This window comes from Fundulus heteroclitus, chromosome 7 (assembly GCF_011125445.2).
Source record: "Fundulus heteroclitus isolate FHET01 chromosome 7, MU-UCD_Fhet_4.1, whole genome shotgun sequence".
Classification (NCBI taxonomy): domain Eukaryota; kingdom Metazoa; phylum Chordata; class Actinopteri; order Cyprinodontiformes; family Fundulidae; genus Fundulus; species Fundulus heteroclitus.
This window is the reverse complement of record NC_046367.1, coordinates 22009561-22021550: the sequence shown is the minus strand read 5'-3', so window position 1 is coordinate 22021550 and position 11990 is coordinate 22009561. Positions and strand designations below refer to the sequence as shown.

Sequence of the window (11990 nt, the reverse complement as noted above, 5' to 3'; positions counted from 1 at the left end):
AAAATGTGAATCCTTGATGTAAACGCGCGACACGATTGGGTTAACGGGACAACCTACACACAACATTCACACCCATGCATCCACAGTGAAGATGCATGATGCAAACATGCTTTGTCTTTGTTCAGAACTGTGATGCATTACAAGCATCTCTGCAAACATAAATGACAAAGTGAACTCACTCACAACCATGGTGGTTATTGTATGAATGATGCCCTGGTCGAGTCCTTTCCTCCTCCCCCTATATATACCAAGCTGGGTGGATCCATGTTTTTATATTGTTTATAACCATTTCTGAACCTAACATTCAAATGCCAAATATTAAATCAAGACAGATAGGACCAGGCAGTAATTTTCCAATGAGTTGCAGTTCAATTGTTGTTAGCATGTTCATATTGTAGCCATGTTTTCCTGTTCTTAGCTGTCAGGAGTGGCACCCAGCCTGCTGTTTTACTGCTGTAGCACCTCTACACCAAGGTTCCACATTTTGTGCTATCAGAGATTGTCCACAGCTTTTCTTTCAGTGCTTACACAGTGCAGAGTAGAGACGAGGGCCACTCCGCATTGTCAGGACATACAAATCATCAATAGAGAAGTCCTTCTAGAACAACAACAAAAAAAAACAACTTTCAACTAATACTTTTAACTTTGAACTGTTTTAGTATTTGTGCTGTCCCCATCCAAATGACGCCCTGGGTGAGATATCATGTCATCCATATCAAACACTGTGAATGCTTACAAGTCACTTAAATTGGATCTCCCACCGGTGCTTTTTAAAGATGGCAGCATAAAGCTTCTGAGGTGTATAGTATGCATTGCTAACATATGCAAAGAAAACTGGTAAGCATTTCTTCGGGATTTGAAAATTAACATGCAAATTTGCAGCATTCTTCTCAACGCAGGGTCCATTTTGGCACTAGTTGAAGCTGATTTTTTCCCTTTACCTACACCTTAACACATATCTACCGATTTTGGGAAGGTTTTTGAATATTCTCTCAGACCAGGAAAAGTAAAGGAAAAAGAAAAGAGGCTATCTATTTCAGTCAAAAGTACTGATTACACTATTTCATGATGACGAAGCGCTTGAGTGCATAACATAATAATGTTGTAATCCCTTGAGTCTGAAGATGGCTTCCTTAGTTGTATCCATCCAGGATCCCCAATGTCATGATGTTTGCAATTAGCTCGGAACGGAAAAGTAACTTACAAATTTAAACTGAATAAAAAAAAAAATCTAAATATAAAAATCTATATAGAGGTACATACACAGCACAAGCAGCAGCAGCACCCTTCTACCCACTAACTGATGGGTAAAAAAAAAAAAATACTTTTTCTCCCAGAGCTCACGGTCTTTGATTCCTGTATATCTAACAGTGCTCGAGCTGTAGGCCTCCAGCAGCAATGATAATAGAAAATAATAAATATACCTCTATCTAGTGGCGGCCCCTGGCATAGCAGCATTTTGTCACTGAATGTAGACAATTTAAACCAGGATAGGCGAATGGGGAGCTTTTCATGCGAACAGGAATAGTGAGAACTACTATAGCGCAAGGTCTGAGCAGCAAATGTAAAGATAAGCCTATATATAAATATATACTGACATTGATGGAATAAAGGTGGAGTTAAAATCCCCACCTACACTTTCGATAAACTGATGATCAGATTCTGGATGGAACATCTAATCTCAATAATAAACACACTACAATGTGAAAATAAATGTATCCAGCAACATCTCCTTGCTTTTAGTTTATACCTGATCTTGCAACCGTATGTTAATCAAAGAGACAAAAAGTAAAAACTGAGGAAAATAGTCAGCCCTTAAGGTCACACCATTTCTTTCTAATCTCACACAACCCACGCTTAATAAATAAGTAAACCAAGCTGACTTTGAGTGTACAGAAATAGTGACATGCTTCTTTCACTTTGTTTGTTTCTGCTCCTGATTTCCAATTACAGTAAAAAAAGGCCTTTTTGCACTAAAGTTGAATGAGTTTCTGTGAAGATAAATATGAGACATTATCCTCCTCTCTGCCAGCAAGCAAACAGTGAAACAATTGTCTTTTTAAATGTGTCTGACTGTATGGGTGACAATGTTTGTTCTGTGTATCGTAATAAGCCCTTTACATAATGGATTATGTGATGGTTTAAGTAAATAAAGACAAACAATGAGCATGCTACAGGATGTGATTTGGGATTAAATGTGGTTCTGACAGTATGGTGACATCACCTCGCAGCGCCTCAACAAGCAGTTTAACTGAGACAAACGGACTGAAACTGCTTTTGTGTTGTTGAGATGAGAAAGGCTACACAGCATGACAGTAAGAAGAATTACAATTCAACCAAGCTGCAAGACAGTTACAACTTGGCTGTTCTGCAAAGTGATTAAAATGACATCCAGCCATCATGCTGTCTTTGATAAATAAAATGTGATTTGGGATTAAAGTCTCCAATATGTTGAAGTCCTGTACTTTGTGTGCTGGGCAGTGGTGGTTCAAGTATAAATGGTGCCATGGTTATTTGGGCAGGGCAAGCAATTGTTTATTTTTTTTTTACATATTTATATGGTCTTTGCATGTGTTTAGTATTTAAATTGAAGGTACTCAAACTGACAATTTTGTTCACCACTGCATATTTAAAAAATGATATAGATAAGTCATAAAGAAAAGTAAAAGTGCTGTTTTTGTCTGTTAACAATCGCACACAAAGTCCCATTTGGGATTTCACAATTAGGTAATCTCAAATTTTACTTTTCCCATTTAGGTCTAGAGGAAATCAGGTTAATTCAAAGTGAGTATTCCTCATCAAGCTTAATTCTGTATTTGTCAAATGATTAAATGAGTATAAGAAAGAAAAGGGTTGGTTAGGGGAAACGTTTTAAATGACATCAGAAGACTTTCCTGAGCCCAGTGCTTTCCTTTATCGGGACACCAAACTAACATTTCGTACTAAGATGTCTCATTTGGTGAATAATATCTCATAAACGAAAGTAAGAAAAAAGCCTATAAGCCTTTGTAAAACAAAGGATTTTTAATGGAGGTCAGAACCACATTAAACCCCAATTTAGTCCTAGCAGGGAAAAGGCCCAACTCCCATGGTGGAGCAGAGAAGATCTGAGGGGCTCCCCATGAAATCATTAGGCTTTTAAGTAGACTTTTTGGCATAGCAACATGCACTTATTCTATCTCTCTCTCACACACACACACACATACACTCATGCACACTAAAAACTTGCTGCTAAATAATTTTCCCACATTTTCTGTCTAACTCAGAGGAATCATTTTGTTTCTGAACGGGGGAACCACGTAAGAGACAAATAATGAGCGTTAGAGAAAGAGTATGATTGTGTTATTCCATAGTCAGCCAGTGCAACAGAAACCAACAATTGGAACACAGTGTAAAAAAGCGTAGTTAGAGAAACTCAGCCACGGGGAAGCTGGCCTTCCCTCTCGACAAAGGTTGTGGCATTGCCCCCTTTTCCTACCTAAGGGACTACTTAAGTCCCTTAGTTTGTGGGAGTCTGTGTATTTAGTCACTTCTTTGTTTTGATTGATTTAAGCATCTCTCACCGCAAAGCATCCCAAATGTTTTTGTTTGTCATAAAGTGTGGCAATATGTCTACAGGCACACAGCTCCAGCTGTTTGCATCCACCATCGCTGCGTTTTTCCAAGCCGGTTGCCATGGCGAGGGAATCCCCCCCCCTCCCCCCTCCCCACCCCCCACACCTTCTGCGACCCCATTTCCGCTCAGCTGCTCCATCACTCCTCGTTGGTGGGGCTCTCCTCCAGAGGCGTGAAGGTGGGAAGGCCCATTCCTGTTGCATTGTGGGATGCAGTGAGGCTGGCAACAGTGTGTAGGAGGACAAGGACTAGCAGGCAGAGTTTGAGCCGGCTGTTACACAGTCTGCAGGCTGCTGAGGAGCTGAGGGAGGTACGATGCTGGCATGGCGGGTGAGTTCTTTTTAGGGTCCCTCTGGAACGGTTGTCCACTTTTGAATCCCACCGCACGTCGCAGCACTCTGCATTTGGGTCAACACCTGATGGGTAGTCTTCCAGCAACCCTGGACATAGTTAGGAAAGGGGGTTTGGAGGAGAACATGTAAAGACTAAATCATTATCTTTTCAAACAAAAGCTTGCATTGCTTGTCAAACCCTTTTCCAAAGAAAGGTCTGATATACATTTTATTTCATGCTTTATTTTGGCTATTCAAAACAAACAAACAAACAAACAAAAAAACTCAATATAGTATTATAAATAAATGAGAGTTTTCGTTGTTGTGCTAACAATGCTTTTTCGCAACAAATCTTAAACCATTAGAAAGCTAGTTTGTTCTTTAAATTATGTTCAATTCTATGTATGTAGCGTCAGTTCACAACTCATGTCATCTCAAGGCACTTTACAAAATCACTTTGATCTATTCATGCAGATGGAATGATTTTAAAAAGATTTCCATCTAAGGGAACCCTTGATTTCATCAAGTCATTAACTTGCAGCATTCACTCCTCCTGAAAGAGTGCATAACCATAGTGGACAATGCAGGCGACCAAACAGCTTTTTGTGGAGGCAGTGTGATGGAGTGGGGCAGCCTCTTTCTCAATGGAAAAAACAAGGCTTTTCATAACTAAAGGGCATTTCAATGCAGATAAATATTGAGATAAGATTCTGCAAACAGTAGAAAGCCTAAATTTTCCATCTTAAAGACCAGATTCTATCCTCCAAGATGCCCATGTTGTCCCCCACAGGCTGGGGTTTATCGAAGACTGGCGGTAGATTGTATTGGTCTTGGTAAATCTTGGGCTTTAACATCACACCCGAACTGAGCATTCTAGCTCCAGGTGATAAAACAGTGGGATTTGCAAATTCTTTTGGTGCTAATCACTATTGTTAATGCATGCCAACAACACTGTATTTCTCTCAATTGGATGCATTCAAAACAGAAACATGTTCATAAATGAATATTTTAAAACACAGTTTTTTTTATTTAACCTTATTTATACAGGTATTCTCATTAAGATCCATTATCTAATCTTTAAGAGAGACCTGTTTGATAAAACATAATAACAATAAAATAAAAAATAATTAATTTGTAAAATTTACAAAATTGTAAACATTGTAAAATTTCTAAAATTGCGGCTGGTTAAGCCAGATATAAACCCTTAATTCAATTCAATTCAGTTTTTATATAGTACCAATCTACAACACGCCATCTTAAGCCACTGCCTATTAATTCTCTCTGGCATATTTGATACCAAATTCAGGGTTGCTTGGTGAACTCTAATTTCCCCCCTCAGAAAAAGTACACTATAATGTTCTCTTTTGTCTTTCAACTAGGAACCTGGACAATCTGACTTCCGAGTACAAAGAGAATGCACCATACCTCCCAACTTTGGGGGAAGAAAGAACATAATAGCCTGCCTGCAGTTGTAACCCAAGCTCCACTGAACACTTATGAAATCAGCTTGTGTGTACTTCTCATCCCACAATGACAAATTCAAACACAGTTAGGCTAAATTGTGACAAATGTTTCATGAGGGTTAGAATACTATCGCACTGCAACGTGTAACCAAGCTGGTGACCAGCATGAGGTGGAGGTGCCGTCCTGTTGTGTAAAATTCTTGAATACACAATTTAGACCCCTGCTTTTTAAAGTATTAAGTTGTTTAATTATCAACATGTCTTGTTTCTTCAGTTTTCAATCATCCCATAAACAACATCAAACAAGGGTCAACTGCAGAACAGCATTTTCAGAACATTTTAATGTATACAACCAACATACTCAGCTCTGCTGGTGAACCCACAAATGATTTCCCTTACAACATGGCACAATTAAAGGGAAATATAAAAGCTTTCCAGTGGCCAGATTATTATTATTATTATTATTATTATTATTATTATTATTATTATTATTATTATTATTATTATTACTTTGTTTGTATAGCACTTCAAAGTGCTTCCCAAATAAAGCTAGCTAACAATAAAATAAATAATAAATTACAGAATAGGTGATATGAAACGAAAAAGAACAAGCTCAACAAATAAAAGTTGATATATAAAAATATGATTTTAGGAGAGTTTTAAAATAGTAAACAAAGGAGGCCTGTAAGGTATTGAGTGGAAGAGCATTTCCACAAAGAGGAGCTCTGACCGTGAAAGCTCTGCAACCTTCTGTTGCAGGTTTTGCTCTGGGAAGAGAACGCAACAGTTGGTTTGGAGAGCTTAAACTCCTAGAAGGTGTGTAAGGATGGAGGACCTCAGAAAGACATGGAGGGACGAGATCGTTCAAAGACTTAAAAACAAACAGTAAGATTTTGAGATCAATTCTGAACTTCAAAGGTAGCCAGTGCAGTGAAGTAAGAGTTAGATACACGTTTGTGTATCTCGGTTCTGCTAAGGGGCTCTAGCGGCATTGTTTTTATTTGAGCTATAGACAATTTCAAGCTTTTCATGTCAGGCAAGTGAGTAAAGAATTACAGTAACCAATAAAGCAAGACAAAAAGCATGAATAACAGTATGGATATCAGAAAGAGATATGATTTCGGTAATGTTCCTAATTTGTAAAATTGCTGTTTCTGTGATATCAGCAAAGTGCTTTGAAAAGTTTAGATCTGAGTACAGGATTATTCCCAAGTTCCTGGCCGCATGGGTGCAACAGAAACCAAAAGAAAGAGTATGTGTGACAGTATTTTTGTGGGCTTTGGGTCCAGAAAATATCACTTTTGCTCATCATAATTCGACAAGACATTCTGACACATCTAGGCCTCAATGTTTAAGAAACAAGAGAGGAGATAAACAGGTAGGTTTTACAAAACTGCCTGATCCATTACCAACAGAAAAATTGTTAGAAAAAAAAGAATGAGTAAATATGCATTTTCTTACTTTTTGTGCAACACTTTCAATATTTCAACATATTTAAGGTTTTACTCATAAGGTTCTTTATGTACACAATTCTATTTGTAGTACTTCCAGACAGTGGGCTTTATTGTACATTTAGTCAAAGTTGAGACTTTTATTTGTGTTTTAATGTGTCACAGATTCCCTTAAACTGTATTTTTATCCAACCTCATTCAGTACCTAATGCTAAAGTTTTGATTTCATCCTCTAAAAGTAAACCATTTTACAGTTTTATTCAAGTTTACATGCAATGATCATGGGCATGGTTATAACATTGGTTTTAAGCTTTTAATAATGCATTTATTTTTAGGGTATGCTGACAATACAAAAAACAACTTCAATATTTTTAATGCAAATTAAATGTATTGATGTAAATTTTCTCTATTCTACATAGAATCAAAAATATAAATACAGACTCAAAATTACTCATACACCCCCCCCCCCCCAAGATTGCTTTCAATCTTGCTTTTCAAACAAGACTGAAAGCATGCTTTAGTAGCCATTAAGAATGTTTTTTTAATTCCATAATGACAATAAGTATTCTGATAAAATGTAATCCTAACATGGACCAGGTTTGAAAGAACAGTCCTTAAATTTCAAATCAGAACCATTTCTGAAGCTTACCTTGCTTTATCCTTTGCAAAACCAGTTTTCATGTGCGTTTAGGATCACTGCCTTGTTGGAAAAGCTATTTTTCTTTCCAAATTTCCAGATTCTGACACAGACTGTCCAGAAGAAAGTGGGCGCCAGTAAACCATCAACTTTAAATTAGCTCAATCTTTTCTGATAGGAAGAGTGATCGACAGCACAGACATAACGATGCCGGGACACTTATTTAAAACCACAGAAAGTATTTGATTTCAATGCAAATGTATTAAAGGGCATTCTGTTCAATGATATTATGGGTGGTTGTTAATTTTGAGCCTGTATGTACCAATATTATTCTGTAAATTGAAGAAAAATGGTTTACCCAATTCTGCTTTTTAAAAGATTAGTAGCATGTTTTATTACACAATCATTATAGCCTGAAGAAAGAACAGTTCAAATGCATCTCTAGAAGCCTAAAATTAAAACCACACACATTAATGATAAGGAGAGTAAGCGTCTCACAGACAAATCAGAAACGTATACAAAATTAACTTACTCATAACATTCTCAGAGTGGAAAGTTGTTTTAACTGCATATCTAAATTCTCATGAGGAAAGTATTTTTCGTTTTTCTCTTTTGTTAGAAGTTAAATCAGATTTGTGATATTTGTAAGATAGTTTTTGGCATGTGGATAAGATATATGGTAAGGCTGCTAAATGGATTTTAAAAACGGGATTCTTGCCTTACTTTAGCAGTTTTATCAAAAAAATCTAGATAAAAAAAATATAGATTTTTAAAGCATCAAATTTAGCTTAAGTTGTTAAGAAAAAGATATATATAAAATAAAAAAAATAAGACTGTCAGAGAGACTTCTGCTCTGAAAACACTCACAAACTTGCTCCTCGATTTGACCACCAGGAGGCAGCATAAGTTATGAAATAGGAGCTTACTATGTCAATATGGTGTACAAGAGGTCCAGAGATATACAGTAGCATGATTAATCATTGTATTAGTATTTAGAAGAGTGTATAAGCTTTTGGTTCAAAGTGGCTCTGTTTTCACAAATAATATTTTTTCTTTTACCAAGCAAGAAACCCTGCTTCTATTATTGTACTTTCTGATATTCATTAGAGTTTCCCAATCCCCGTATTAATACAGCAGGGAAACATTTTCATGCTTTTTTTCCAACAACTTTATGTATAAAGTTGCCAAATAATTATTGTAACTGGTGAGCAATGCAGTCTTTGTTTATCATTTTCTAAAATTTACAGTTAAAGGAATTTGTATTTATAATGTGGCACCTCCAAACTAATATTCTAGTTTTTGAAACAAAAAACAAAAAACAAAAAAAACAACATATAAGAAATTCTTACCTTTACATTTATTTAGTTATCCTAGAAAAACAAGCTTTGAAAAAGTGGTAATGTCCTCCTAAACTTTTACTGAGAGCCCCTTGAATTGTGCTGCTTTGAATCAAGCAGCATTACTGTGTTCCTGTTCTTTGGTGCTGTGAAGAACTGAAAATGATTTGTTTCTCTTGTATGTGACCTTGTTAACCTTATTGGTAAGGACAACCTGTAACTGTAATCTGTGTCAAAGAATGGGTGTCCCACTGAAGAATGGATCCCTGAGCTTATGTTGGCCCCTTCAAGCATGGCCTGAGAGCTGTATTTGTGTGTGTGTGTGTGTGTGTGTGTGTGTGTGTGTGTACTTGAAGCTGAGTGAGGAAACGGATGTACCTTTTTTCTTGGTCCTCAATTTTTTGGGCAAGAAGTTAGGTTTAGGACTAAGGTGGGAATTAGGTTTAGGTTAACGTTAGGTTTAGGTCTGTGTTGGTAATCATTAGGTTTATGGTTAGGGCTAGTCAATAGAAAGGGTTGAAAACGTATGAAAGTTTATTCAAGGTCCTCAATAAAAGTATAGTAGATTATTTTTCCTGGAAATGTAGGTAAGAAAAGCCCAAGTCCCTTTCTGAATAACTGTGCATGCACAAGACCATCTTACCTGCTCTTCCACTCCTCAGGGGGATCGCATGAAAGAACCTTCCTAATACACTCCTTCCTCTTTTTCTCATAAACTTGTAAAGACAGTTCGCTTCTTCAACTCTGAGCCATTTTCAAAGTATATGGTAAGATCAGCGGAGCTACAATGAATGGCTAACACAGAAGCTAACTGGATACATAAATGCTAGAAGTGTGCATGTGCAGCAAGCGGAAACCAACAAGAAACGAGCACGCACATCGGCGTTAGGTGAGCACATCACAATGATTGGCATGTGGGACAACCAATAGATAAGGGAATTTCCCTGGAACGCAAAGCCGAAAGAAGATCGCCCACTATACCTTTGAGTATGCAAAACATGGATGCATGCGTGTGTGTGTGTGCATGTGCGTGTGTGCGTACGTATGTGTGTGTTTGGTCAGGACTAACTTGTTTCCCACAGCTCTGAGCCCCTGGATTTGTAGGGACAGTGTTTTGTTATCTGTCAACACTCAAAACTCCTAACTGTTAATGAACCAGTGGTGTGGAAATAAAATCATCAACAACAAACTGGATGTTCTTCTATTCTTTAATGTCTTAAATTAGGGATGTTTCAATCTGATATTAGGTTTTGGCTTGTAATCCACATCACAACATTTCTAAAGGATTGGTTCTAGTAAAACACCTGTTGTTGGTGTATACTCTAATTATGTCAGCTCTATCCATGGCAAAACATTGCTTTGCTAAGCAGAGTTGATTTTGAACAATCATCTCTATTTTCTGATGCAAAGCCTGAAAAACTGTACTTTTATCATTAAATACTTTTGTTGATTGATGTTTGGTTTTACTCTTAAAATCTGTGCTTTCTTCTCTTTTTGAGAGTTTCACAGTATTAGTCATAGTGTACCTGCAGTGACTTCCTGTCTCACTGGGTTGTGTGACCTGCTCCCTATACTACCCTCAGGTATTGTTCTTTTTCTGCCTTTTTAAAAAAGCACTTAATCACTATAGTGAAAGAAATACATTTTACATTTGTAAGCTTTTTCTTTACATGATTCAGTGGGACCCCAAATAAATTAGTTTTTGGACTAATTATCAATGAGTTATGTCAAAACATGCTAACATTAGGCCAGTACTTCAGCACACTGCATTACATAAAAACATCAGGACCAAGATCTGAGTTTGTTAAAGACTGTATCTGTATGTTTCAAGTCTACTATATACATAAAACAGAGGTATGCACATTGTAGGTGGAACAAACAAGAAAAATGAAATTATGTATTGAGTGGTTGAAAAATGTTACCTGTGCATACAAAACTTGGGCTGCCTCCATGAATGAGATCATCATTGTCAGGGAGGACAAAGGGGCAGCGCTGTTGAACCTCCAGGCAGTACTGGCCACAAGGGATTCGATTGCTGCAGTGTATCTGGGTGGTCTGGAAGTACTGAGAACACAGCCAGGGCTTATAAACCATCTAGGTGGAAGACACAGAGGTGAGAGGATATTGATGAGTTAGGAAATGTCTTTTTGGATGATATTCACACATGCACACCTCCCCCCCACCTCCCCACCTCCCCCACACACACACACACAGTATTTTATACCACGTTTATACTCCGTCATGACCTCTACAGGTATTGATTCACACAAGACTGTGTAGTTATCCTGTTGATCCTAATATCCACTGTTTAATGAATGTGCTTGTTGCTGGGCAGTCAACAGTTTGTCAGTCAATACAGAGCATTACCCAACATCCTCTTTGAAACACAGTAACGTTGGGCTGTAGAGCAGAGATTTCAGAAGGTTAATGTCTATTTTTAGTGGTGATACGATGTCTTTCCTGAGGAAAATACAACAAAGAAATCATTGTTTATAAAACCCTAAAATAAGTCAGCAAACAGCTGCTGTTTTCTATTGTACAACATCAAAACGGGACCGATGAGTTTGTTCCAATTATCAAGGGATCACACTTCTCAGCCTCCCTGGGAAAGTTTACACTGGGGTGTTGGAAAGGTGGCACCGACTGTGAGTTGAGCCTCAGATCCAGAAGGAGTAATGTGGCTTTCATCCAGGCTTTAAAACAGAAGTCCAGATCTTTACCCTCGAGGAATTGCTTAGAGGGGTCATGTCAGTGTGCTTTTACAGTCTGGTTTTGTGGATCTGGAGAAGGCCTGCAACCACATCCCCCAACGTAGTTTGTGAGGGACGCTGCAAGACTATGAGGTATCTGGGACACTGTTAAGAGCTATACCAAATGCAAGAGCTGTGCCTGCATTCTCACCACAAAGTTGAGCCTGTTCCCAGGGTGCACTAGGTGGTTAGGTAGATACACAGGCAGGTAGGTGGGTACTTTATTTGTACTTTGTTTTCTATGTTGTTTTATTCACATTATATTGAGAGAATCTCTTAATTAAACATGTTTCACATATACAAGGACTGAATCCAAAAAAGCAACTGCAGTTATTGAGGTCCACAGCTTTATCCCAGAACCATTGAAGATATTTTCTTACAATTCACTTAAGTAATCCTGGGGTT

The 11990-nt window shown here is 37.6% G+C and overlaps 1 protein-coding gene across 1 annotated transcript in view; it reads right to left on the bottom strand.

Annotated features, from left to right (window-relative positions):
• Positions 1–3717: 3717 nt before the first annotated feature.
• Positions 3718–11990, bottom strand: part of LOC105934886 (transmembrane protein FAM155A) — a 143809-nt gene continuing 135536 nt past the window's right edge. Inside the window, exons 2-3 of the mRNA XM_012875061.3 lie at positions 10758–10929; positions 3718–4055 (exon numbers count right to left, since the gene is read on the bottom strand). Coding sequence (XP_012730515.3) covers positions 3754–4055; positions 10758–10929 — 474 coding nt within the window. The 3' untranslated portion in view covers positions 3718–3753. The remainder of the gene's footprint in view (positions 4056–10757; positions 10930–11990) is intronic.